This window comes from Hibiscus syriacus, unplaced genomic scaffold, assembly GCF_006381635.1.
Source record: "Hibiscus syriacus cultivar Baekdansim isolate YM2019G1 unplaced genomic scaffold, ASM638163v2 tig00110597_pilon, whole genome shotgun sequence".
In the NCBI taxonomy this organism is placed as follows: domain Eukaryota; kingdom Viridiplantae; phylum Streptophyta; class Magnoliopsida; order Malvales; family Malvaceae; genus Hibiscus; species Hibiscus syriacus.
In genome coordinates, this window is record NW_024062795.1 from 5,464,320 (window position 1) to 5,492,219 (window position 27,900).

At 34.4% G+C, this 27,900-nt stretch overlaps 3 protein-coding genes and 2 pseudogenes across 4 annotated transcripts; 4 read left to right on the top strand and 1 right to left on the bottom strand.

Annotated features, from left to right (window-relative positions):
• The first annotated feature begins 191 nt into the window (after positions 1 to 191).
• On the top strand, positions 192 to 27,159 carry LOC120134268 (annotated as a pseudogene).
• LOC120134005 (eukaryotic translation initiation factor 3 subunit B-like) lies at positions 3,837 to 8,361 on the top strand. Its single transcript, XM_039150486.1, has 11 exons — positions 3,837 to 4,015; positions 4,107 to 4,344; positions 4,457 to 4,603; positions 5,197 to 5,328; positions 6,013 to 6,141; positions 6,228 to 6,311; positions 6,397 to 6,521; positions 6,644 to 6,842; positions 6,937 to 7,469; positions 7,602 to 7,710; positions 8,000 to 8,361. Exons 1-11 carry the CDS (start codon positions 3,894 to 3,896, stop codon positions 8,333 to 8,335), a joined length of 2,154 nt encoding a protein of 717 aa, XP_039006417.1. The 5' UTR covers positions 3,837 to 3,893; the 3' UTR covers positions 8,336 to 8,361.
• On the top strand, positions 9,519 to 13,785 carry LOC120134007 (coatomer subunit delta-like). Of its 2 annotated transcripts, XM_039150487.1 has the most exons (12): positions 9,559 to 9,576; positions 10,005 to 10,041; positions 10,269 to 10,308; positions 10,416 to 10,639; positions 10,976 to 11,218; positions 11,301 to 11,466; positions 11,642 to 11,946; positions 12,526 to 12,724; positions 12,817 to 12,970; positions 13,165 to 13,227; positions 13,326 to 13,422; positions 13,500 to 13,785. In XM_039150487.1, the coding sequence occupies exons 2-12, from the start codon at positions 10,039 to 10,041 to the stop codon at positions 13,590 to 13,592; spliced, it is 1,587 nt and encodes a 528-aa protein (XP_039006418.1). In that variant the 5' UTR covers positions 9,559 to 9,576; positions 10,005 to 10,038; the 3' UTR covers positions 13,593 to 13,785. The 2 variants fall into 2 exon arrangements, with proteins under 2 accessions (XP_039006419.1, XP_039006418.1); XM_039150488.1 differs by lacking the exon at positions 10,005 to 10,041 and having other exon boundaries at positions 9,519 to 9,576; positions 13,500 to 13,622.
• Positions 14,328 to 17,377, bottom strand: LOC120134008 (zinc transporter 8-like). Its single transcript, XM_039150489.1, has 4 exons — positions 17,282 to 17,377; positions 16,590 to 16,972; positions 15,522 to 15,671; positions 14,328 to 14,635 (listed from the first exon to the last, which is right to left on the bottom strand). The coding sequence occupies exons 2-4, from the start codon at positions 16,815 to 16,817 to the stop codon at positions 14,330 to 14,332; spliced, it is 684 nt and encodes a 227-aa protein (XP_039006420.1). The 5' UTR covers positions 16,818 to 16,972; positions 17,282 to 17,377; the 3' UTR covers positions 14,328 to 14,329.
• On the top strand, positions 22,874 to 25,920 carry LOC120134009 (annotated as a pseudogene).
• Positions 27,160 to 27,900: the final 741 nt, after the last annotated feature.

Below are 27,900 nucleotides of genomic sequence, written 5' to 3' on the forward strand. Positions count from 1 at the left end.
GCTTTGATGTCTCCTTGTTCATTGTTTCATTCATTAAGTATATTGGTTCATTCTGTCTTTACTCTTCTTCTTCTTTTTTCCAACAAAAAATAAGGGAAAGAATAAGCAAGTCTACGTCAGTTTCTATTACAGTCACATTGTTTTCTTGTCGTTTTATGGTTTTTTTCCGTTCCCTTTCTTCTCTTTGGTCTTGGAATTGTTTTATTGCACCTCCACTTCAGCTAATGAAGGTTTTTGAGGCTGGCTGCAACACTGTATCTTGTTCTTTTTTTTCTTTTTTATCCAAAACAGCAGTCGTTGAGATGCATTTAGTGTAAGAATTTCTGTGTTGGGTTTGAAAGTTTTGATCTTTGGGTTTAAAGATTATCACTTTGACTGAGAAAACCTTGTTTAGCCAAGGGAATTTACTTTTTTGTTCATCTGTGAGTTGTAGAAATCTTTGAGATTTTAACTAATTGCTTTGCCATGATTTCTGTAATGTTTGAAATCTTATAAAATTTCCAGGAAAGGAACGCATATGCATATGATCAGCCTTAGCAACATGCTTAGATCTTCGATTTTTTTCGATATTATAATCAACATTTAAGGTGTAGAGAAATGAGTTTGTGTTGTTTGTATTGCAGGTTAAAGTAGAGAAAGTTGATGCTTTAATGAAACCCTGACTGAAAAAAATGGGCTATGTTGCTTCGAGGATCGATATCGAAGGGAGGGTTAGGGTTTGTAAGGAGAGGAAGAAGCTAATGAAACAATTGGTGGGTTATAGGGAAGAATTTGCAGATGCTCAGTTGGCATATTTGAGGGCATTGAAGAATACTGGTGTGACTCTTAGACAGTTTACCGAGCCGGACTCGTTGGAACTTGATAATATCTCTTCTGGCCAGACATTGCCTCCGTCTCCACATTCCCCGTTGCCCCTGCCGCCGCCGCCTTCTTTTAGTCCTGATTCAAGAAAGGTTGGTGATAATTGTAAGGTAGAAGCTGCCCGAGAAGGAAGCATGGAGATTACTCTGGATAATTGTTCTACGCCACCACGTCCTACTGCAAGCTCATCATGGAACTATTGGGACCTTTTCGAGTATGCTTCACCTATCTGTAATCCGAAACAGAGTGAAACGATAGAACCGGTTTGGGAGGAAAGTTGGGCAGAGAGTAAGATGGAGTTTGAGGATGAAGATCAAGGAGAAGAGCTTGTTAAAAAGGCCATAAGTCCTCTACCCGAAAAGCCTCCGCCTAGGGAAATCGTTGACGAGAACACATCGATGATGAGCTGGTTTGATAAAGACTCTACCGATGTTGCCGCCGTAGTATTGAAGAACAGGAAGACCTTGGAAGGAATTACAAAGGAGTTAGATGACTACTTTTTGAAAGCATCGGCTGGTGGAAAGGAAATAGCTGTTTTTACAGACATCAATGTAGGGACCAATTCTCTTCCATGGAAACTCAATGAAAACAAAAGTAAGTAAACCTTTTAACGGTTCTAAATTTGCCTTCTTGCTTCAACTAGATTGGCAAATGAATCCCGGTTCAGGCCTTGCAGGGAATTCTAACGAGTTTTTTCGTTGGTAATTGTTGTTTGATCTCGTAATACTCCATTTGAGCATCGAATAGTCAGTATCGGATTGGCTGCATTGTGTATAATACTCACTGTTTCCGACGTGTCCACATTACAGGGAAGAGAAGCAATTCTGCTTAGGTTTTTAGCGCGTTGTCATGGAGCTGGTCTTCTAAGTCCCTTCTGCTTGCAAGAGATGATTTTCAGCGTGGATCTGGCGAACCATGCAAGCCTGGAGCTCATTGCATTACTCTTGGTAAGCTATATGCGGCGGAGCAGATGCTTTACAAGGAAGTAAAGGTAAAGAGTGGTACTTAGCCCGGAGCAGATGACTACGCTTCGTGTCGGTTTCGGTTTCATATATGATTCTGTTTAAGTCTTCGTATTCTCAGGGATAGCTATGTTTCGTAGGAGGAAGAAATTACCAAATTAGAGCTCGAAAGAAATTGATGTTGCCGCAAAAGCAAGACAAAAGCCATGACTGGACCAAGACCGAGAAAATCAGATCGAGTGTTGAGAATCTGGAGAATGACATAACTCACCTGCAACATTCAATAAGTACAGACTGTTCATCTATAGCGGAGAAGGCCAAATATCTAAACTCCGTCCAAGTAAGCAAGACCATGGTTTTAAACAACCTAAAAACTAGCCTTCCCAATGTATTTCAGGCATTAATGGGATTCTCCAAAGCTTGTGTTCTAAATATACCTTGTGCCTCGGAGCACTCGACGAACTGATTTTCTGCTAGATTGGTCGAGTCGAGCTGATTTTCCCTAACGCAGTGAACATGAGAGGATAGAATTATAGCATATGTAATAAGCATCTCAGTTTACTTTTCACCAGGAAATGCAAATCTTATCCTACTGCCAATAAAGCCGAACAAAAATAAACTGAAATGGAACAACCTGAAGGTAAACGTCAACGAGAGATCAGATCAATGCAGCATCGTTAGTTCATCATCTCTCTTGGAAAGCTCCTCCACCGAAATATCGATCGCCTTCGAAATCTCCTCCATCTTATCACGGCTCAGATCAAGGAACAATTTCGATCAAATTAAAGTCGAAAAAGTTTTACTTCTGCAGATCTCTTCTCATTGTTGAATGATATCCATTGTTTGTGGCTCAATCCTGAAGCTCGAACCTGGTCGTTTGTGAGTAAATTGAGTTGGAAGGTCATCTCATAATGAACTTCTGTAAAATCCGGTTTAAATTAATCAGTCAATAGATTGAATATCTCTGATTAATTAAAAAAAAAGAAATTGACATTTCAATTAATGTGAACAACTCAATCGGTATGAACCAATATCTCACATCAATACCAGTTTCGTTACAACTCAATGTCAATCGACAAGGAAGATACACTGAATCAAATTGACAGAAAATAATAAATCAAGCAAAAATCAAATGCCAAACCAATTATAACATTACTTCCAACATTAGAATGAATATATTATCAACAATTTGAGTATCTGAACCATCGTTTAAACAACACAACAAAACACCTGCTCTATGTAGTTAGTAAATCATAAGAACACATAATTTTTTAATGATTTTATATAATTATTTATGATTTTATATTTTTAAATACATTTTATATTTAAAATAATATTTTAAAAAAAATCTAAAAAATCCTCGTAAAACAATTAAATCCCTACTTAAGAATCAACAACAACCAATTAAACGTCTCGTACGTTATTATTTTCCATTATTTTTTAGGACCTTTTTATTTTTTAAACTTATATTTATAATATAAATATTATATTTAGAATTTTAAATCATGTGTGTATTTTACTCCCACTAAAAGAATAATTATTCCCTCAGTTCCACCACTCAAACAGTCATTTATTGATTTTTTTAATTAATTTTTTTTATTTTCACTCATTATTATTTAAAATTTATTATTGATAAAAATATGAAAATATATATTTTAAAAAACTTTTGATCAAGTAGTTTTGAAATATATATTTTATAAAAGTTAATTTTTTAAATATTTAAAATAATTATGGTTAAAGACTTAAAGTTTAAATTTTTTTATCTTTTAGAAAATTAATAAGAGATAAATTTAGTGGGAATGAGATTGTAATATTTTATTTCAACAGTAAACTGACAATTCTTTAGTATAATCCCAAGAGAGAAGAGTAACTGAAAGTTTGAAATTATAACAGACCAGAGAGATCGTTGCCGCCTTAGGCTAAAACCCTAAAATTCTAAAAGAAAAACTACCTGGAATTCTCAGTATCATTCACATTCCGAAAAACCAAAATAGATCAACAAAATTTCATTGAACCAAGTTTCCTTCTCTCTTATCGGAAAGCGAAGAAATAATCAATAATCAACCTACCATGGCGGCAGAGGTTATACTAATGAACGAGGTAGAGTCGAAAGCGGCTCAGTTGGGTATCGATCTGAGTATCGATTTCAATTCCATTCAACTTCCTCCCGGTGAAAACTTCGACATTGTCAGGTCTTAGACCTGATTTTATCTTTCTAAATGTTTTAGTCTTTTAGACTGATTTTGTTTTTTATTTGCTTTTCTAATCTTCGCTTTTGGACAGTGATGATGAGGATGTTTACCATGAAGATCAGCTGGAGTTTGATTCCGGGTTTGGAAATGTGATCGTCGTCGATAATCTCCCCGTTGTTCCGCGTGAAAAGTTTGATAAACTCGAGGGTGTACTTAAAAAAATCTACAGTCAGATTGGTGTAATTAAGGAGGATGGTCTTTGGATGCCAACTGATCCTGAGACTAAGAAAAGCCTAGGTTACTGCTTCATAGAGTTTAATACTCCTCAGGTTCGATATTTGCAGCTTTTGAAGTTATATATATATAATTAATTTTGATCTTATGGCTTTATATTTTAAAATCTTATTTGGTTTTTATTATTATTATTGTTAATGGACATAGGAAGCTGAGCTTGCTAAGGAGAAGACAAATGGGTACAAGTTGGATAGATCACATATTTTCGTTGTCAATATGTTTGATGATTTTGATAAGTACATGAGAGTTCCGGATGAATGGGCTCCTCCTGAAGTTAAACCCTACACGCCAGGGGTAATATTGTTAAAACGTAAAACCAACTTTCTCCTTCATTGTTTTGGTTGTTGGTATTAAATGTATTTGATTCCACATTTTCTTTGCTATTGCTATACACACACATAGGCAGTGAAAGTGTTGATTAGAGTTTCCTTAAAATTTCAAATTATTATATATTTTAGATTTTTTTATATTTTTTATTAATAATTTATTTTCGCCCTTAAAATTTTAAAAGTTTATCGCCCTGGTATGAATAGATGGTAACTTGTCTCCATGAATAATTGAGTGTTTATCAATGGTTTAGTGCTCTATGTAACGATTTAAAATGTTAGAAAGATAGTTTTGATTTATTTGTGGCCATGGTAGTGTTAAATTTTTTTTTGTGATTTTTTTATTATTACCAATATACTTGCATTTAGATTTTAGTGATTGTAATTGTAGATTTCTGTCTGGTATTATGAGGAGTTTATCACTATTAGAAATGTGTTTCAACATATTATTTAACCGCTATATTATATCTCAAGTGTTATTCTTTTATTGCACAAAACCTGTGTTATACATGTTTATCCGCGTGTGTATATATGTATCATATTTCTTTGATGTCATTGCAGGAAAATCTTCAGAAGTGGCTTACCGATGATAAGTCACGAGATCAATTTGTAATTCGTGCTGGCACGGACACGGAGGTTCTTTGGAATGATGCAAGGCAGTCTAAAAAAACTGAGCTTGTTTACAAGCGCACTGTAAGTAGCTTGCCCTTGTATCACATACAATGGATAGAGTGTAAATGAACTGGAATTAAACGAATTAGATTGTATTCGTGTTCATATTTCTTTATTTATTTTTGAAGATATTTTTGGTTGATTTATTTAATGTTTATAAACATGTTCAGTTATGGTGGTCTAGAACGAACACTCTTTTTATTCTTTTACTTGCAAACCAAAGAATGTATAACTATGTCACTAATCCTTAAGCCTCTTAGATTTCACAGTTTGAGCTCTAAAGTTTACCATGTGTTAAATTTTAGTCCTTGCTTTCATCAATATTTAAAATGTCAAAAAATTAAAGAAAAAGGATAATCGGATAAACGAGCTTATAAATGATTCGATAAGTGAGATTATAAACGAGTCAATAAATAAGCTTGTTTGTAAACATAAATGAACCTGAACACAACTATGTTCGTGTTTGTTTATTAAATGAATATAAAAATTTTATTCATACTCATTTATTTAACTTAATTAACGAACATAAACGAAAAAATGTTTATTAGTGCTGCAATATATACTGTCCATATCTTTTGACCAAGGTGTGGTATTGGTTGAATTATTTTAATTCAGTTCTTTTATGGGTAATTAAACTGGTTGCCATTTTCATTATTTAAATTTTAATACTACTTTATAATTGATTATAACCTTTTTTGTTTGCAGTACTGGACTGAAAGTTTTGTACAGTGGTCACCCCTAGGGACATACTTGGCAACAGTTCACAGGCAAGGAGCCGCAGTTTGGGGAGGTGCTACTACCTTTAACCGCCTAATGCGTTATGCCCATCCTCAGGTTACAATCAGACTTTTGGTTAATATATTCCCTGAACTTTGCTTCTTCTTCTTTTTCCCTCCTTTAACATTCAAACACTCATACAGGTTAAGCTTATTGATTTTTCTCCTGCGGAGAAATTTTTGGTAACTTACAACAGTCATGAACCAAGCAATCCTCGTGATGCCAATGTGAGTTTTTGGAACTAATTACACATTGCTTAAACTTTATTCTATTATTCAAATGTTCTATCTGATATAATCTTAATGTATTCAGAGGGTTGTGATAAACATTTTTGATGTGAGAACCGGTAAAGTGATGAGAGATTTCAAGGGTAGTGCAGATGAATTTTCAATTGGAGGAGCTGGAGGTGTTGCTGGAGTTTCTTGGCCTGTTTTCAGGTGATCCTTTCTTGTGATCATCCTTCATGAATCATGTGTTCCATATTCTCTCTCAGTCACCTCCTTTCATCTCATCTTTGTGAGGTTCTCTGTATCTGACTAACTATATTGTCATGTTCCAGATGGGGAGGTGGAAAAGCGGACAAGTATTTCGCCAAACTCGGGAAGAATATGATATCTGTTTATGAAACAGAGACCTTTAGCCTTGTCGACAAGAAATCTTTGAAGGTTGAAAATGTTGTGGACTTTACTTGGTCACCAACAGACCCCATTCTTGCACTTTTTGTTCCTGAACTTGGAGGTGGAAATCAACCTGCTAGAGTAGGCACATGTGCTTTGTTTGAGAAGCTTCTTTATTTTTGTATAAATTTAGATTTAGATATCAACTGATGTGTCACTTGCATGAATATCTCAGGTGAGTCTAGTCCAAATCCCGAATAAAACTGAGTTAAGGCAGAAGAACATTTTCAGTGTTAGTGATTGCAAAATGTACTGGCAAAGCGATGGTGATTATCTTGCCGTCAAAGCTGATCGCTATACAAAAACAAAGAAAAACACATATACAGGCTTTGAGCTCTTCCGCATCAAAGAAAGGGACATTCCAATTGAGGTTTTGGAGCTGGATAATAAAAGTGACAAGATCATTGCTTTTGCTTGGGAGCCCAAGGGTCACAGATTTGCTGTGATACATGGGGATAATCCAAGGCCGGATATTAGCTTTTACTCTATGCGAACTGCTCACAATACAGGCCGAGTTTCGAAGCTTAGCACACTTAAAGGCAAGCAAGCAAATGCCTTATTCTGGTCACCAGGAGGCCGTTTCATTGTGCTTGCTGGATTGAAGGGTTTCAATGGTCAGTTGGAATTCTTTAACGTTGATGAGCTTGAAACCATGGCGATTGCTGAACATTTTATGGCCACGGATATTGTATGGGATCCCACTGGAAGGTAAGCCAGAGATAACTTGACAACATCTATAACGGATTTACTTGTGTTATTTTCTATTTAGCTCAAGTAAAAGATATATATTTTTTTGCTTAAATATCTATTCTAATAAGTTGTCCACACTGTATATGTTAGGTATGTTGCAACTGCTGTGACTTCTGTTCACGAAATGGAAAATGGTTTTAACATTTGGTCCTTTAATGGCAAGCTACTTTACCGGATACCGAAGGATCATTTCTTCCAGGTAAATGATGATATTTGATTTTTGTCACGGATGGACGGAGGATATTATGCTACTTAAAAAAAATTAGTGGGTAGATTATAAATTAAGGGGCAAAAGCATATTATTAATAAAAAATATAAAAGAAATATCTAAAATATATAAGAATTTAAATTTTTTAGAGGTTTGACTACTCCCGACCATCCCCGTTTGTTGGTACTTGAGTGGTATGCATCAGTTTCTTGGAGTTGGGTTTACAAGGTTAGTGCGCATTGATCTCATTGTTTTGTGGGAACTTATTGTTGCATTGCAGTTCTTGTGGCGCCCAAGGCCACCATCCTTTTTGAGTCCAGAGAAGGAAGAAGAGATAGCAAAGAACTTGAAGAAGTATAGCAAAAAGTACGAGGCAGAGGACCAAGATGTATCGATGCTATTGAGCGAGCAAGATCGGGAGAAGAGAAGGATGTTGAAGGAGGAATGGGAGAAGTGGGTTAGCGGATGGAAGCGGACACACGAGGAAGAAAAACAGGATAGGCAAAAGTTGAGGGATGGAGAAGCTAGTGACGGAGAAGAGGAATACGAAGCCAAAGAAGTTGAAGTAGAGGAACTCTTGGATGTGTCGGAACAAGTCCTACCATTTGAAGATTGAAAGATGAAACACCGAAATTTTTATCATCATTTTGCTTATTGGATTGGATGCCTTCATTATTTCTAATTGAATTTTGAGGCATCAATAATGGCTTTTCCCCCATATATATTTTTCCTATATCTGTGTTTTTACTTTTAATATAATTAAGTTGTTTTTGTTTTTTTAATAGTATGAATTGATTATAAGATAATATTTATTTAATTTTTTTAATATATTCATAATATACATACTATATATACGTAATTATTTGAACTTAAATATTCTAAAAATATAATATTTCCTTTTATCACTAAAATTAATTAACATATTTAACTCCATTATTTTTTATATCTTTTTACCGGATGAAACCACTCGATGAGTGAAATGGTCCTTATCCTCCACTCCCACCTATTTTTTTAATTTTCTTATGTTAATAAAAAAATAATTGTTTTTCTTCGTATTAATACATTAGAAACAAAATGAGTAAGAACTAATATATAAGAAAAATAAAGGATCAAAATACACTTAAATTATATTTTATTTATTATTTTAGCATACAAAAAGATTTTATTCTTTTCCACTATGTCACATTCAAAAAATAACACATGAAATTTTTATAATTTAATATATATATCTTGTCCTACGTTTTAAGAATATAAATGGGTAATTTTATAAGAGAAATAAAAGGTTAAATAGTATTTTAACATACGAAATTATATATATTTTTTTATATCTAAAAATTATAAATTTTCTAACTATAAAACACATTGTTCTATTCACATTTTATCACATAAAAATTATATAACACTCTAAAAGTACATCACATAATACAAAATACATATTAAATGAACAAAAAATATTGAAATATTTATAATTTAATATATATTTTGTCACATTTCAAGAGTGTCACATAATTTTTTTAAATAAAATTTTAATTAAAACAACATCCTTCTCGTTTTAAAAATTGAAAATTTTAATTTAACCAAACTTTTTTTTCAGATGTTAGAATGGTAAACGTGATACAATTTTAAACGTTAAAAATACTATTTGACCCAAAAATTAAATTCGAAAGGCAACACGAGTGGGCTGGACGATCCAAAATGGGTCCAAAATAAAATAATGACGAGTCTACTGAAACGCTGATATATACTGGACGGACTTGAAATTATATCCCTACGGGTTCTCTTTTGTCTATTTAGTCTATACGAACCGATCTCCCGCGAGAAGATCATACACACAGGCACACAGCAAATTAGATCGAGGTAACCTCCGTCTCAGATCTGTTAACATCGCTATCTTATTTGTTAGTTTAGAGGATAGAATCTCCAGATTTAAACGAACCTATACTTCTCGAAAATTTCAAAATGTTGAAGGCTATATTAAGTCGTACTGGTGTTTTTCCCAGCGAGCAGCCTAATTTTTGTTTTTGTAGCACTATTCCATTTTCTTTCTCCCAAACACTGCATTTTTATTATTGATATTTGCATTTACATGCTTGTTGTTGTATAGATCTGAGGTGGTCGATGTGTTTGCTGATTTGATCGTCTGATTAGTTTTTGTTTCTTGATTGTACGTTTTGTTTTAGATCTTTTTGAATTCGTTCCTTCTTAATTTACTTTATCTTGATTCCATTTCTAGATTTTAATTTTGAATTTTCTTTTATCCTAACGTCATGTTCATTGTTTACTAGTTTCTCTGCTGAGTAGCTTGCTCCGATATCCAAGATGGTATATACCTTAGCCTTTACTTCATTCTCCTTTGTTCTTTTTTGTTGAATTGTCGGTTTGGATAGAATCTCATTTAACTCATTTTTATACTATTTATTCACCAATTGAATTGTGTAATGATTTAGGAGAAATTGAAGATAAATGCTGAACCATTCATTGCAACCTACGAGGTTCATTTTCTGTTTTCTGCAATGATACAAAAGTTTCCTTTTATTTTTGTGATTCAGGTTGTACTTGCTGCTTCTGTTTTAAGCAAGTCCGGCAAAGGTCAGTTCATTTCTCTTGTTATAGTTGTTTTTATCATGTCATGATGATTGAATAGTTGAAGTGCAAAATTTGGTTCTCACTGACATTCGTTTTGTCTCTCATTTCAGTGCTTGTTTCCAGGCAGTTTGTGGACATGACTCGCATAAGAATTGAAGGTCTTCTTGCAGCTTTTCCCAAGTTGGTGGGCACGGGAAAGCAACACACATATGTCGAGACTGAGAATGTGCGATATGTTTATCAACCGATAGAAGCTCTTTATTTGCTTCTTGTAACTAACAAACAGAGCAATATTCTCGAAGATTTGGAGACTCTGCGACTGCTCTCGAAGCTGGTGTGCATCAGCTGCTCTTTGATTTATTTCCTCTCTTTTTTAGATCTTTGATCATAATAAATTACATAAAAGTAAGACATTTGGTTTTTTATTTCTTTGGTCACCTTCAGTAGTTGCAAGTTGATTTTTATTCTGTAGTTGAATGGACATCAGTGCAAATATAATCTCTGTTTCTTTTATCTGCATGTGTTTTTTAGCTAGTCATTCCTTTTCAGTTTTCTATCTCATTAAATTTTTCTGTTACCTAAGGCATTTTCAATTTTTATCCTTTGTAATAATATTCTCTGTCTCATCTGAGTTGAACAAGTACTCACTTTATTCCGTTTTTTTCCCTAGGTACCCGAATATTGTTACTCTTTAGACGAGGAGGGTATTTGCAAGACTGCTTTTGAATTGATCTTTGCTTTTGATGAAGTCATCTGTCTTGGGCACAAGGAAAACGTGACAGTTGCACAGGTTAAGCAATACTGCGAGATGGAGAGTCATGAAGAGAAATTGCACAAGTTGGTATTGCAGAGCAAGATTAATGAAACTAAGGATGTCATGAAGCGTAAAGCTAGTGAGATTGACAAGAGCAAGGTATATTTATTACAATTTTCTTGGCCCTTGTAATAATTAGTCTCTTTTTTATGTACTCTATTTCTTCACGTGTATTCTGCAGATTGATAAGAATAAAGGTGATAAAGGAGGGTTCATGTCCATGGGCTTGGGAAGAATTGAGGCTAGCTTTAGTGATATGAGCATTTCTAGCACTGGAAGCGGTGTTGGCGGTGGTTCTGGGGCGGGAGTAACTACTGATGTTGATACCTTCTCTACTAAGTCTAAAGGTATGTCACATTAGTATTACGCCACATGCAATGAATTGGACTTGTTTGCATGTTTTTAACCAATTGAATGCTTCAGTATTATTCCGTAAGAAAGTCAAGATGTTTCTCTCTCCTAAGCATGTTTAATATCAAACTTGTTTCGGAAAATTTTCTGACCTTATGCTCATATTGCCAGGCCGTCAACCCTCATCTGCAACTGCTCCTCCTAAAGGTCTTGGCATGCAGCTTGGTAAATCACAAAAAACAAACCAGTTCTTGGAATCCCTGAAAGCAGAAGGCGAACTGATTTTTGAAGATGTGCAGCCAAGGGCAGGCCAATCACGAGTGGCTGCACCTGCACCTACTGATCCCATCACTTTGACTGCCGAGGAGAAACTCAATGTCACTCTAAAAAGAGATGGTGGAATAAGTAACTTTGATGTTCAAGGGACTTTGTCTCTTCAAATTCTTAACCAGGATGATGCACACATCCAAGTTCAGGTAACAATTTGGATCTTACTGGTGTGAGAATTCATAATCTGTTGGAAATTTTTAAAAAATCATGCTTTAGCTTTGGTGATTAGCATGAAGTTCTGTTTGGTTTAAATCTTAGTGTTATGTAGTTTCCCATTTGGCACAAAAATTAGCATGTCCCTTATTGAAGAATGCGCTTTGAAGAAACAAGAATGCAGGTCTTTCAAATATATTATTTTCCACATTCTTGAAGGACAATATCTTTTGTTGCATCATGGGATGTGATCTAATTTATTCTTGTTAATCAGGGTAGAATACCACTTTCTTGTATTTGCTTCCATATTTTTACGTTGCCTCTCACTTGTCTACTGCATCTCAAATCCCTGGGAACATTTGTCTTAATCCATGTTGGTATGACTTGCCACTGAAAGACATTCTATTAACTCGATCATGTAACAATAAACATGTCCTCAATGTGCAACATATATTGCTTCTAAAGCCTTCACTGCATTGAGTTCACTATTTTTCCTGCGTGCTTTGTCTTCAAATTTTCTGCTACAATACCTTTCCAGCATTGAATTACCAAATTTCGATCTTTATTTTCAGATTGAAACTGGGGGTAATCCTGGCATTCTTTTCAAGACTCATCCTAACATGAGCAAGGAGTTATTTGCCAATGATAATATTCTGGGGTTGAAGGACCCTAGTAGGCCTTTCCCTACTGGTCCAGCCGGGGATGCAGCTGGTGTTGGCCTTTTGAAGTGGAGAATGCAAAGTGCAGATGAGTCAATGGTGCCATTGACCAGTGGGTCTCGAATCTAACACTTCCCACTTATTCTTGGTAATATAATTGCTATTGCATGCTTTTATGGTTACTGAGTTTTTTTTTGGTTGCAGTCAACTGCTGGCCATCAGTTTCTGGAAATGAAACTTATGTCAGCATTGAATATGAAGCTTCTACCATGTTTGATCTGCGAAATGTTGTGATTTCTGTACCTCTCCCAGCTCTTCGGGAGGCACCAAATGTCAGGCAGATTGATGGTGAATGGAGGTAAATTGAGATCATTTAGTAAACTGAATTCAACTCAATTCAACTGAGTCAAGCCATAATCCAGAACTCTTTTGGTCTAGCCTTCATAAGATGTTACTAACTTTGATGATGATGTTGTGTATCACAAAATGCTAAAACCTTAAAACAGTTTTTATCTGCACTATATCATTTCCAACTTCTTGTTTGTCTTGCAGGTATGACTCCAGAAATTGTGTCTTAGAATGGTCCATAGTTCTGATCGATAACTCTAACCGCAGGTTGGTACATTTGCAACACTTCAAAGCTTCTTATTGTGTTTAGATATTCTCAAGATGCTATTGGTTTATAAGTCTTTTCTTGCTTCTCACAATGGCAGTGGATCGATGGAGTTTGTTACGCCTCCGGCAGATTCATCAGCGTTCTTCCCCATTTCTATCCGCTTTTCAGCAGCTAGTTTATACAGTGACCTGAAGGTTTGATATTCAAATTCCTTCACCTTATCGAATAAATGCCACAGATTTCACTCATTCGAGGGAATTTATCGGTGTAGGTTGCGAACATCATTCCGCTGAAAGGTGGTGGAGCTCCCCCCAAATTCTCCCAGAGAACAAATTTGATTACTGAGAATTATGAAGTCGTGTGAGGCTGTGAGCGATGGATATTCAGAACTGTAATAAGAGGCGGTGAGTTCGCACTTATATCTATGGTTCAAACAACCGCTGCACCTTTCTTTTTGCTTCTTTATAATATGCTGGACTAGCAATTTTGTTGCTCCAAGTCTATATATTCTTTTCTCTTACGGTATAAATAATAGCTTTCTTATACACTAGAGATGAGTGAGTATTATTTTTTTCGTCTTTTATATATTTTGTTATCCTCAGATTGAATTCATTGAAAATTATTATATACAAATATATTAGTGGCTGTTGTTAAACTTATTCTAGAATTTATGATCAATATATTTAGCCCTTAGTCAATCTTCCACAGCGTCTGAATAAATAAAACTGAACCAAATTCTTTTCTAGTTCTTATGCCTTCTACTTCTGCCTTGTGCTGGTGATATGATTCGTTCTTTTCTAGTCACTAATGTAATCGAATTATAATAAAATGATCACTCTAACGTCAACTCTAATTAAATTGTTGATGTGATATATTAAAATGATAACATCAACTAATTCCTTCAATAACCGTGCAATTTGAACCCTTCATTTTATTAAGGATTGGGATTTAAATTAGGTAGAACCAACAAAAAGATCCTGCTTTCATTTCAAGCATTGCATCAATTCATTACCGAGATGCTTAACCATAAATCCCAAGGCACAAAATAAAAGAGAACAAACCACTGCACAAAACACTTCAAATATCACAAGACAGTAAATCTCAATACCATTTAGCCAAGAATGGCATAGAAGCTGCCCCGAGGAGGAGTGGAAGATTAGATCCGAGCAGCAATTTAATATTGCCTTGCGTTATGGGGTTCATGAAATCTACCCCAAGGAGGTCAACAAGAGACATGTAAATCAAGATTCCAGCCGAAAGGGAGTTGAAGATTCCTTCCACCACTAGTGCTTTGGGGCTGTTCTCATTGTATACTTTTGATACACCCATGCCTATGGCTATGCCCGTCGGGGTTGTCAGGGAGAACAGCACTACCATCATTGCAATGGCTCGGCTCTTGAACTTTGCCTGCACTCGGAAATTTTAATAAAATCATAATAAGCATTTAGGGAAGTGACTATTTGACAAAAATCAATATTCTTACTATGTTAATGTAATTGTTGATGGGGAAATGAGGTTATGATTGATTTTTTATGGTTCGTTTTTTTAGTTTGAACGTAAAAATATTGACGCTGGTTTAGTAGGTTGAGTGAGATGATGAATAGTAGAGATGTTGAGTTCGAGAAATATAGTCTCCTTCTCTATTCTTACATGATAATTTAAATGCATGCTTTTAATATAGATGTTAGATCTAAGGTGATGATTATTTATATATTGTTAAGTTAAATAGACTTGATTGTCGTATAGTAGATTTAATTAATCTTGTGAGATTGTCAATAATCATATTAAGAAATTATAACTGTCTAGAGAATATGAAATTTCGGTAGTTTCAAAGAACTCCGAATGACTAGCTAAACAAAAGAATGATAACAGGAGTATCCCTTACAAAAAATAATCTGAAGAAGATACAATAATATTGTACTAATATATCTTGGCTAGAGAGAACAATTATTATTATTATTATTATTATTATTTAATGACGTAAATTAATATTCCTCCACTGTTACTTCACTATATTATAGCTAGGCTTAGGGACTTGTTAGCTACTTTGACCATCAAGTGTCTATTTTGTTTCTCTAGGCAGAGCAGCACGGATATGAGCATGGATAGACTTGGTCGTTTTTTAAAAATTTTAAATTATATATATTTTAAATTTTTTATATATTTTATATTAAAAATTTGTTTTTACCTCTTAGAATTTAATAAATTCGTTTGATCTTAAAATTTTATTTTTCTTAACATAAAATTATACTTATGTTATAGGATATGAATATAGTTTGAGGAGACAGAATACCTGAGAGATGCAGCCACCAAGGCCCATGCCTTCAAAGAATTGATGGAAAGTCAATGCTGCTACAAGTGGCTTGATTGTTTTTGCACTTTGGGAGCATCCCAATGCCATCCTAATTATTACCGAATGAACCGCAATCCCCACCTCCAACACCTATTTCAGTCATTTCAACCCACCATATTCACTTCCAAGTTCTTCATGATAACAAATAGAATAAAGTATATGAACGATTACTAAAATATATTAAAACATTTTCTAATTTTTGAAAATTTTAAAATTTTAAAATTATAAAATAATTATGTATTTCGTCTCACTAAATGTGTTCATTATAGACTTATCAAAAATTTTAAACTTTGACCATAATTATTTTAAATATTTTAAACAATTAAATTTTATAAAATATATGTTTAAAAATTACTTGATTTAAAGTTTTTAAAATATATTTTTCTATATTTTTATCGATAGTAAATTTTAAATAATATTGAGTCAAAGCAAAAAAAATTAATAGAAAAAATCAACAATGGATAGATTTAATAAGATAGAGGAAGTATTATTTTTATCAAAATATGGAGTATAAAACAGTCATTATAGATTATAAGATAGTGATAAGTTTTAATAAGTTTAAGGATTATTTTGTAATAATTTGATAAGTTTAATGATTACTTACTTTACAATAGTTTGAAAATTTTAATAATTATTTATAATCATTTGAAAGTTTAATAATCATTATATAACTTCAATAATAAAAATCATTTTAATTAACATAATTTAATGATTATTTGTATATTTTATCTTAACAAATAATAGTAGAATCTGATATATGTTTGAGTTACTAATAACATTTACCATTTAAATCATATTATAGATAAATATTTCATGAACCATCTTCGTTAAAAATCATCTATGTTCTTAACTAATAAAAATTATTCACGTCACCCTCTTTCTTTTATAGATGATTTTTATTGGGTGAGAATAAGGGAGGTTCTTATTATAGATGATTTTTTCATATATGTATATGTGTAACTTAATCTAAGCATAAAAGTTGAATGCATTTATGAATAGGATATTAACCTGTGAAATAATACGTTGCCTAATAAGATGATGGGAAGATTCAGAATCCTGTGGCACCACAGCAGAACCATGAGAATGTCCATGAGTGGCATGTACATGAACATGTCCCTGATGGTCCCCCATCATCTCCTCATCGCCGTTCACGGGCAAAGCCTTGTTAAAATGGGAACTCTTGAAGAAACTCGTCGCCAACGTCTCGATCATCATGGTGGCTATGGCCGAAACCATGGCAAGAAACCCGGCGAATGGGAAAACCCCCCAAGGCTTTTCGCTGAGGCAAGAGCTGGACAAAGACTCGTATCCGTCGGGGACTATGTGCAAGAAAGCGGTGGCCAGGATCACCCCGGCCGCGAACGCTTTGATCAGGAAGAAGATGTTGTTTTCTGGTCTATTGGAATATGCATTCTGGAATATACATTTGCATTCTAGAATATGCATTGTTAACGTGTAATATGTGCATGCACTGTTAATGTGTGCATTGAGTGTGTGTGCGTGTGAGTTGTTATGGTTGTTAAGGATATGGACATTTTGGATTCTGTTATGAATGTTGTTATAGGAAGCTAAGAGATTGAGTAAGCTAAGAGATTGAGTAAGCTTGAAGTCATAGCTACTATATAAGTTGGTTGTGATGTAGTTGCACGTGAAGCATAATAGTAATATCAGATGTTATTCATTTGATCTTAATTCTCAACATGGTCGAAACGTCGGGATTTTCTTTGCCAGAATCGGCAGTGAAACGCCGAGAGCACCGGCCATCAAGATCGATGCGACATTTCAAAGCCTTGGTTCTGTCGCCGGGGCATCGAGACTCAGCTCGTCGTCACAAGCACAGTATGCAGAAACCATGAAAGGGAGATAAGGAAGACAAAGAAAGAGAGAAAAGAGCAAAGTATGGTTCTTCATTTTCAGAGAAATAAAAAAAGAGAACTGGTATTGTAGGGTTCTACCTGGAGTTGAACTTATAAGGTCAGTAAGTAGTCAGTGTTAATGTATATTAATATTTATAATAATATATACATATATATACACACACATCCGAAATAATTAAATTTATTATATATTATAAAATAATTTTTAAACTTATCAAAATTTATAATTATTTATAATATCACAATAATATTTTACAATATTTTAATAAATTCAATGATTATTTTATAATATCTAAATATTTAATGATTAACTTTTTTTATAATCTAACTTCAAATATTTTCATTTTCAAAATTTGAATAAAAAATTCTATTTGAGAATCTCGAATTTATTATCACACGATCTAATATATATGTTTATTAGATAGACTTGACTTATCACGTTATCAGTGGACATCCGTACTAGCCAACAAAATCTATCTATTTCATTTAAAAAAAAATTGAATCTTCACCTATTTTTTATACGTAAACAAGAAATATGTAATTTTTTAAAAATTATTTTAGAATAAATAAATATTATTAATTAAAACCACGAATAACTCGTTACATATAATAATTTCTCGTACGGAAAGAGAAGGAATGCTCAAATTGTGAAGCCAGTTGGGCATTAGCAAAATAAAGAGATTGTAAAGAGGTTCGAAATGGCGACATGCAACTCCACGCAAATAGCGTGAGAGTGTGTTTGGTGGTGACACGTGTATGGTAATTGGACGGCTAAACTCACGATATAATGCACTCAAAATAAATAATTCACGAAATAACGTTCTCCCAACATTATTTGCTGAAATAGGGTGAAATCAACAGTGTGGCCGTAGGTCGCCATGCCTTCCGGGCGACCTACGACGTGGCTTGCTTCTGTGTGCATGGGACATGCACAACCCAACCATAGGTCGCCATGCACTCCCAGCGACCTCCTAGGTCGCCATGCACGCCCGGCGACCAAGGAGGTCGCCATGCACTCGGGGCGACCAAGGATTCATGCATGGGGAGATCGTGCCATGCACTCGGGGCTCGGTTCATGCATGGGGCACTCGAGGCGACCAAGGATGACCAAGGAACGGTTCATGCATGGGGCACTCGGGGCGACCAAGGATCGGTTCATGCATGGGAAGAATGGGGAGATCGTGCATGTGTAGGTCGCCATGGAGTCCCGGCAAGGTCGCGAGCAGGCGAGCATGCAACAGGGGATGTCGCCGCGAGTGCATGGCGACCTCCTTGGTCGCCGGGCGTGCATGGCGACCTAGGAGGTCGCTGGGAGTGCATGGCGACCTACGGCCACTGTTGATTTCGCCCTATTTCAGCAAATAATATTAGGAGAACGTTATTTCGTGAATTATTTATTTTGAGTGCATTATTTCGTGAGTTTACCCGTAATTGGACTGAATGACGACATTATGAGAAATCCCAATAATTTAATTAACTAAATAAAGGCCTATAATTATTAAATGCTATTTTCTTTATGTCTAACCTACTCACTGACTAGAATTTTAAAATGTCATGGTTTAGGACTGCATTTTTTTAGCGAAATTCTAAAGAAAGGTGATTTAATTTAAAGTTAAAAAAATTATAAATGGGCACGACTATAAATATGATTAAAAAATATATTTTTTTAGTTTGACGCAATCTAAAACTAAAAAATTATAAAAAATCATATTTTTATTTACTAATTAAAATTATTATGAAAAATATCATATTTTTTATTATGATCAATTGGACATGTTATGTTTTTATCACATTTTCGGTCACACCTTATTTTTATTATTTTTGACCTTAGATTTAAGTTGTACTATAAAACTGACGAGGAGTGCTTATCGAGCGAGTCTGTCGCGAGTTCGGCGGTACTTGACTCATGCTCTTTAAAAAAATTTAATGCTCAATTCGACTCGTTGCTCGTTAAGCTTACTAAAAATTTGCCTTATTTTTTTTAACTAAAAATAAAATTTATTAATACTATAGGAGGATATTAGGGTTGTGTTTGGTTTTTTATATTATTTAATATTATTATATTTTATTATTTATTAAAAAATAATAGATTAGTTCACTTATTATTTTTATTATTTATTATTTATTAATAAATTAATAATTATTATTTAGATTTATTCTTTGAATGAAATAAGTTTAAAGTAATTACTAAAAATATATTTTAAAAAATTAACGAGTTATTCGTTAACTTATCGAGTCGAATTAGACTTTATTTGGCGCAGCACGTTTAGGTCACGAGTCAAGTTCGAGTCGAACCAACTCGAGTCGAGCGTTTATCGAATTTTGATTGAGTCGAGTTTGAGGTGCTAACACCCCCTTGAACTTACCTTTACGGATAAATCAAAACTCAAGTTCAAGGCTAATGTGTGATCAAAATAGATTGAATGATTAAATTTAAAGAAATGTTAATTATTATTTTTAGTTTTAATAGTATTCGAGTTAATTCAAGTTAACAGTTTAAATTTTGGGTTCAATCTTAGTTTAAATTTTACCAGTTTAAATAATTAAAAACCAAATATTAAAATTATGTTCTTTTTAACTTTAATCAAGTAATTTGATTGTTTTATGATTTGATCTTTAATTTTTTTATTAATTCAATTCATGTTTTGTTTTAAGATTTTTTTTTTTTTGAAAGGAGGCGATATTGTATGTTACAAGCCAAAGTCACATACAACATCGGACAAAAGTATGAGCCTCGCTTTAAGATTATTTTAATCAAATTTGAGTAGCTTGTTTTTCAATCACAATAGAATGTATGTTTAATTTCAATTTCTTTTTTTGATAACAAATTTATTCTTTTATTCAATTTAGTTTTTCAACCTTGTATTTTATTCAATTTAGTCATTTGACTAGATATTATATAACTCTAAATGATATTTGATTTATTTTTTAGAAATAATAGAACTGATGGTTGAAAATAATGGCGACAACAATAAGGATCGATGATGGTTAAGGTTAATGAAAATGTATTTTTTAGAAAAAAATATTTTAATTTATTTTTATAAGAAGGTGAAAAAAATAAATTTTAAGAATTTAAGAATTGAATTTAAAATTACTCTTTTTTAATTTGTATCATTATTAAGCTAATTATAGTTAATGGGAGTTAACGACTTAATAATTAAAATAAGACAAATCAATGATACAAATGATTAAATCATTCTTTTTTCAAAATTGATAACTAAAATAAGACAAAATTAAAATAAAAAGAACCACTAATGTAGTTAACCCACGATTCTAAAGACACGATTTTGGTTGTCCATTGACTTGACCTATAAATAGAGCACATCTCCTCTATTTGTAACATCTCGAGCAAAAGAATAATACTTCGTTTACTATCACTAACCATACATTTTAGGAAATAATGTATGATTAGTTGTAACAAATTGTTGAATATTACCTACGGTTTTCCTTCACCAAACATCAATGTTATTAATAGCTTCCAAAACTAACATCAATAATAATAAAAGAGTTATTTTTTAATCAAAATAAAATTAAGGATTAACTAATTCAAATACCACCAACCTTTAAGTGTTGATTCTTTTATACCACCAACGTTTTAATTTTATCAATTTTAACACTAATATTTATGTTTAAATGTAATTATGTCACTCCACCGTTAATGATTTAACAGGACAATGACATGGCAACGATATGCCGTGACGTCACTGATGTGGATGCCACATATAAACGACGTCGTTTTGATATATTTTTTTAATTTTCAAAAGACCTAAAATGACGTCGTTTTGCTCGAATCCTAATTTTCACATGGACTAAACTCAAATTTCCCATTATTTTTTCCTCTTCTCCCTCCTCATCTTCATCTGCGTCTCCTTTTCCATGGTTTTCTGATAATATGAAACTAGAATAACCATCTTTATCATGAAAAATATTTTTTGGCAGACTTTATCATGAAAATTAAGATGAAGATTTATAATCTAGTTCCTTTTTGGCAATGGCGCGGCTGCCGTCTCCTGGATCCTCTCGATTTCGTTTCTCATTTTGCCCTAAAATATCACCTTGTCTTTGTCAACATAAAGCTTCTCTTATTGCAACAGTCTCCGCTCAACCCCACTCCCTTTCACTCTCTTATTTTGGTTTTTATTGTTGTAGTCAAAATTATGCTCTTCCCTACAACCCCATTGATGAGCCCTTTTCAACCCAAAGCTTCCACCTTCAGCCTGAATTGAAGCTTCTTTCTTTTTCTTTTTTCTGATTTTTTGTTGTACTTCACCTTTTTGGGGATTTTCTTGAGAAAAAATGGCAGAAAATATCAACAGTTCGGCCATTAATCTCCTTTGTACAGAGAACACAAGATGTTGCTTTGATGGAGATCTTGATTTCAATGCAGTGGATGAGTTGGGGGTTTGCCCTGTTTTTAAAAATCAGACCTTTAATCAAAATGACCCTTTTATTCTAACCGACAGATCATCTTCTTTGATGGGTTGTCCTGATTTTGAATTACAAAGTGATGACTTAATTAAGGAAATGGTTGAAAAAGAGATATGTGTTTGCTTGGAGATGATTATCTCAAGAGACTGAGAACTGAGGATTTGGACTTGAGTGTTAGGAGACAGCCCATTGAATGAATCTGTAAGGTCTATTTTTTTTCCTCTTTGCTTGTTTGATCCATTTAACTAGCTTTTGTAACTAGCTTGTTTGCTCGTTTGGTTGCCAAGAAAACTATGAAAAAGGTGATGAAGATGAGGAAAAAATAATGGGAAAATTTGATTTTATTCCTTAGAAAAATTAGGGTTCAAACAAAACGACATTATTTTGAGTACTAAAACAGAAGCGTCAAAATGACATAATTTAGATGTGACATCCACGCTAGCGATGTCACGATATGTCGTTACCATGTCATTGTCTTATTAAACTATTAATGACGGAGTGACATAATTGTATTTAAACGCAAACGTTAATACTAAAATTGACAAAATTAAAATGTTTGTGGTATAAACGAATCATCGCTTAAAGGTTGATGGTATTTGAAGTAATTAAACTTAAAATTAAATATTGTACTTTAGTTGAAATTTTAGATTTAATTTATATAATGTTTTTTAAAATTAAATTATGTTCAAATATAATGTATTAAAAATTTAATATTAATTTGAGTAAGGTATACATATGTACTGATTAAAAATTGAATATGTAGCAAGAGACTGTATACATATGTAGTAATTACAAATAATAAAGGAAGAAAGTTGAAAGTTAAAAGCATGGTAAAAAATACAAATTTAATCCTACAACCGCCCTTAACCCAACCTAGTGGAACCCATTCTGCCGCTGCCTCCGCCGGTTTGGTCTTTGCAAATTGCAATACAAACTGTTCCATCGGTCAGTAGAAATCTACACACGCCAGGATTCACAAGCTAAACCTAGCATTTATTTCACTGTTCTCAATTAACATTCCCATCTACTCCTTACTTAGTTCAACTACACCCCCTATTTCTCTTTCTGGCAATTACTTTTTATCTGTTTGGTTGCTTAGAAACCCTGAGAAAATGATTTGAGAAATGGGTTTTTTCTTTCTTTCTGAATACCAGGCGCTTCTATATAATCGTTTACTAAATCCATAAGAACCCGAAGTTTTGTTTTACTGTTTTAGTTTATCAGCTTTTCATTGTACTCCGCATGGAGCATTAGGGTTTCTTAGGGGAATCCTGATGTCAGCTGTTTGCTATTTGGCTTTGGAGGTTAGCATATACTGTTCTTTGTTGATTGAATTGCTTTTATTTTCTGCCCCAGTGAAGCTATGTATATGTGCTCAATGTTTTTTTTGGGGGGTTCCCAAGCACTCAAATTGCATTTAATTCTGACCAATTCGTTTAAGCTTCATTGGTAAGGAATCACTTTGATAGTCAGTTTTGATATTTGTGTTTTTCTTGTTCATAGAATTGAAATGAGTTTTGTGATGGAAGTAAAGCTTATGCTTCTGCAATTTATTCTCCTAGTTTCTTCTTTTGCTGTCCCGCTTGTGGCTTCTGACACTGTAAGATTCTACAATCCATCTTCTTATTTTTTTCAAAAAAGAAAGTGTATGCAAATTGTAGAGTTTACTACTTGTATTCACAATATGAAGGTTTCCTTTTGGTTATCATTTTGATGTCTCAGGCTTCTAGTGGATCTGCTGCAACATTTAATTCTTCCTCCGAGCATGAAGGTAATGAAGATGTTTGATTTCCGCATTTGCTTGTAGATTTTTTTTTAAAAAAATTGTGGTAAATATCGACATTTTCGAAGATTAAGCTGTTTCATTTTTGTTGGGTCATGTAGCAGGATGACCTTCTGGTTGGGTTATCTCTCCAAATAACAGTAAATGCTTTGGATACACTGGAAGTCTCCGGTCATGGGATGAATCCGAGGACCACTGTAAACAATATTATGGACACTTAGCGGCCCTAACATCATATGAAGAACTGAGCTTTGCACAACATCTGTGTGGGAAATTTGTCGATGGTTGCTGGGCTGGAGGAAGAGTTAGCAATTCAACGGTCAGTTTGAGTTGGAAGTGGTCTGATAATACATCGCTCTGGAACGAATCAGTTCTTAGATTACCTTCCCAATCCATTTGCAACAAATCGTCTTGCTATGTCAACAATGCAGCTGATTTATGTACATTGGTGAAGAATGGATCGTCACCTCTTGTGAGTGAGAGATGCAATGCATCTCATGCTTTTCTGTGCATGGTCGATATTGGTAAGATATACAGTTATTTTAAAATTTACAGAGCAGTTGTTCAATAGTAGTCTTTTCACCCTATTAAATTGATATATTAAGTATTAACCGTTCTTTTCTATAATGTGTTTGACATTTTTTGTTGTCATTATTGAGATTTTATTTTTTCCGCTTGCAGAGAACAAATGTTACTACATGCACTGCCATAAGGAATATCTCATTATCCTAGCAGTTGTTAGTGGGTATGTTCTCTTCACAACATTTGTTGTTGTTTGGCTGCTTGCATATAAGCGGAGTAAGAAGCGTAGAAGATCTGTGAAACTATCTAATCCTGCAGCTTCTGCATTAGTTCCCCCCTCGTGGAAAATCTTCACCAGTGATGAATTGAGGTCGATCACAAAAAATTTCAGTGAAGGAAATCGGCTTCATGGGGATGCAAAGACAGGTGGCACATACAGTGGCCTTCTGCCTGATGGATCAAAGGTAGCAGTTAAGAGGTTGAAGAGATCTAATTTTCAGAGGAAAAAAGAGTTCTACTCGGAAATTGGTAGGGTTGCTAGGCTTCGTCACCCAAATTTAGTTGCTGTGAAAGGATGCTGCTATGATCATGGAAACCGCTACATCGTATATGAGTTCATAATAAATGGACCATTGGATAGATGGCTATACCACATACCAAGGGGTGGTAGGAGCTTGGATTGGACCATGAGGATCAAAATTGCTACAACTCTGGCCCAGGGAATTGCGTGAGTACATACACTATATCTTCTTTCTTTGTTAAGTGCAACTATAATTGATACTTTCGGCATCCCCATTTGGCCATTTCCGCTTTTGCTCGGAGACAATTTTTAATACTTTCTAAAAGATCTTTTTACTTATTATTCTAACTCATTCTTTTCTTTAATTAAAAAGCATGTGTTGTTTACTGACAAGTTTTTAAATTATTATATTCTTTGTCTAGGGCGTTTAAGTTGATGCAGGCATTCTTATTCGTTTTACACTTGATACCTCGTGTATGGATCTGTTAATTGGATTGTGATCTTCATACTTCCTGCAAGTCGTTTTTTACCTGTTAATAAGTGTGTAACAATTTAATATTTTAAAACAGGTTCCTGCACGACAAGGTCAAGCCGCACGTTGTGTTCCGGGATATACGTGCAAGCAACGTACTACTCGATGAAGAGTTTGGAGCCCATCTAATGGGGGTTGGTCTTTCGAAGATTGTTCCGTGGGATGCAATGCATGAGAGGACTATGATGGCTGGTGGAACGTATGGATATCTTGCCCCGGAGTTTGTCTATCGGAATGAACTCACGACAAAGAGTGACGTGTATAGCTTCGGAGTGTTGCTGCTTGAAATCATAAGTGGGCGCAGGCCTTCTCAGCAAGTTGAACCAGTGGGTTGGCAGAGCATATTTGAATGGGCAACACCTTTAGTTCAGGCTCATCGCTATCCAGAGCTCTTGGATCCTCTCATATCTTCATCAACTTCTGATATTCCAGAAGCAGGTAATATTCAGAAGGTGGTGGACCTCGTATATGCTTGCACGCAAAATGTCCCTTCTATGCGGCCGAGAATGTGTCACGTTGTTCATCAATTGCAGCTTTTGGCTCAGCCAACTGTCACAAAGTAACTTAAGCTTACATCCAGCTCTGGGGCTTTTTGCCAGAGCTTTAATTTTCTTAGTAATAGTTTAGAGCTACCTTAATTCTAGTAAAAATTAATTCCAATAGGAGAATGCTAGATTTGTTCTTCCAAGGTCTTTTCAGCCTTGTGTATCAGTTAGGTTCTTCAGTTGGTGGTCTAGATCAGAATCGACTCGAGAAACAGCTTTGAGGGACATTAAAAGAAACGTGAAAAGTTCCAACGAAAGCTGAAGCTGAAGGCTGTTGTTCTCAGTTCGCAAATGAATCTGCAGCCAAAGTTGGAACTCATGCAGTTCATGTTAAGATTAGATTGGAATCGGCATGAGAAACAGCTTTGAATGATATCGAAAAGAATGTCTTTGCTGCAAAGTACATAGAATCTGTTGATCCACATTCTCTACAGCGACCACTGCCTCAGCCGCCTGAGAAGTATACTGTATAAATGCATATCCTTTTGATCTTTTTGTGAACTCACCCTTGACAATCTTAACTGTTGTAGGTAGAAGTACGGTTCTTGGAGCTTACACATTTTTTTTAGATTTAATAATCAAGTTGGATAATTTACAATAAAAAATTGAATAATAATACAGGTAAAATCTTTAAGATTTTAATTCTAGCAATAAAAAAATTGCAGAAGGTTCTAACTGCAATCTTCAGACAACAAAGAATACAGAATTTGCACTCCATGATTTACAAATGACAAGCCTCTTAGAACAAGAGTTCCCATGGCTATAAACCACCTCCGAAATCAATCAAGGAAAACACAGCAATGGTTATAGGAAATTTTATATACATGTCTGAATTTGTTAGCATCTTTATAATGGTATATAAAGCAGCTACTGTTGTAAATTCTCTTCAACACTCAACTTTATCTGCACGGCAGAAAATCGAATTCTACGGCCCTCATTCAACTTATCTGAACTTACTAACAAATATATACAAATATTGCCTCCAAGATCAATTAATCAACTCAATAATTCAATTACCTCTGTTAGAGTAGCTATATATTGTCACCTAACGAGAGAGGTGTTTGGAATGCAGCTTTTTTTTTTGTCATGTTTTGTAACTGAGAGGATCCTGCATTTGGCTGGTCCTCAAATGAGAGCAAAATCCTTATGTAAGAAACCACAGAAAAAGAAACACCAAGAAATTCCTAACAGCAACTTGAGTACCATGTCTTGTAAACCGTGGATGCCGTAACAACCGGCAGGAAGCATGAGAATCCTTCAAGACCATCACAGAACAAAAAGTCATACCATCCGATTCATTCTTTGTTGAGTAATGAAATGAGCATCATGTGGCAGGCCAATAGAGTTCAACTGTCCATGGTACAAAAATGAAATAATACTGTTTAGAATTATATTCTATGTTGATTATTAGAATTCCATAAGAACCAAATAAAATTCGGGAATGAATTGAATTATTTTTTAGTAACCTTAATGGTAAAATCATTGATCCATAACCAAAAAATCATAGAAGGACGCTCTTGCAGGGGAAAGGAGAAAATCATACCATTCCCTGCATTAGTTGTTGGGTGCCAAAATACCCCTCCTATAAAGCCAATATCTGACAGCTACGAAATCTATTCAGGTCACCACCTTTATGACGATCAAGTTTCTTGTGCCCACCGGTTTGCGTGGATGTGGAAACATGTGATCTTTTACTTCTTTCAGGGATAGCATGGACATTATTGTTACCTAGAGCTAAATGTGTATCATCTCTAGAATAATATCCCTGGTCTGGGAACGTATCATGGTTATGCTCCTTTACAAAACTACAAACAACCCACCTTCCATCTTGCCTTCTCTTAACATGCATTCCAGCTTTGCAATCCGTTTTAGACCACGATCGGTTAAGTCTGCCCCGTTTCTTCTTGACCGGAACGGTTGTTGCAAATGCTGGTTGGTCATTTCCATATCTTGTGCATACGAATTTCGCATCGATGAACTTCCCGGATACTCGTGAACGGCGACTAGCTTTAATTATAGTAGAAAAGCCTATAGATTTTGCATATTGCTTGTAGAACGAAAATGCTTCCTCCTTTGAATCGAATTCTAATCCATCAAGAGCGGCATTAATAT

What these genes read in the sequence shown, in the direction of transcription:
- LOC120134005 (XM_039150486.1), top strand. Translation starts at nt 3,894, where the DNA reads ATGGCGGCAGAGGTTATACTAATGAACGAGGTAGAGTCGAAAGCGGCT. An exon ending in TGCGTTATGCCCATCCTCAG is followed by an intron (nt 6,142 to 6,227) that starts GTTACAATCAGA and finishes ACACTCATACAG; the next exon opens with GTTAAGCTTATTGATTTTTC. An exon ending in GCAATCCTCGTGATGCCAAT is followed by an intron (nt 6,312 to 6,396) that starts GTGAGTTTTTGG and finishes TAATGTATTCAG; the next exon opens with AGGGTTGTGATAAACATTTT.
- LOC120134007 (XM_039150487.1), top strand. An exon ending in TGCGACTGCTCTCGAAGCTG is followed by an intron (nt 10,640 to 10,975) that starts GTGTGCATCAGC and finishes TTTTTTCCCTAG; the next exon opens with GTACCCGAATATTGTTACTC. An exon ending in GTGAGATTGACAAGAGCAAG is followed by an intron (nt 11,219 to 11,300) that starts GTATATTTATTA and finishes TGTATTCTGCAG; the next exon opens with ATTGATAAGAATAAAGGTGA.
- LOC120134008 (XM_039150489.1), bottom strand. Translation starts at nt 16,817, where the DNA reads ATGGTTTCGGCCATAGCCACCATGATGATCGAGACGTTGGCGACGAGT. An exon ending in GGCAACGTATTATTTCACAG is followed by an intron (nt 15,672 to 16,589) that starts GTTAATATCCTA and finishes TGACTGAAATAG; the next exon opens with GTGTTGGAGGTGGGGATTGC. An exon ending in TTGGTGGCTGCATCTCTCAG is followed by an intron (nt 14,636 to 15,521) that starts GTATTCTGTCTC and finishes TTCCGAGTGCAG; the next exon opens with GCAAAGTTCAAGAGCCGAGC.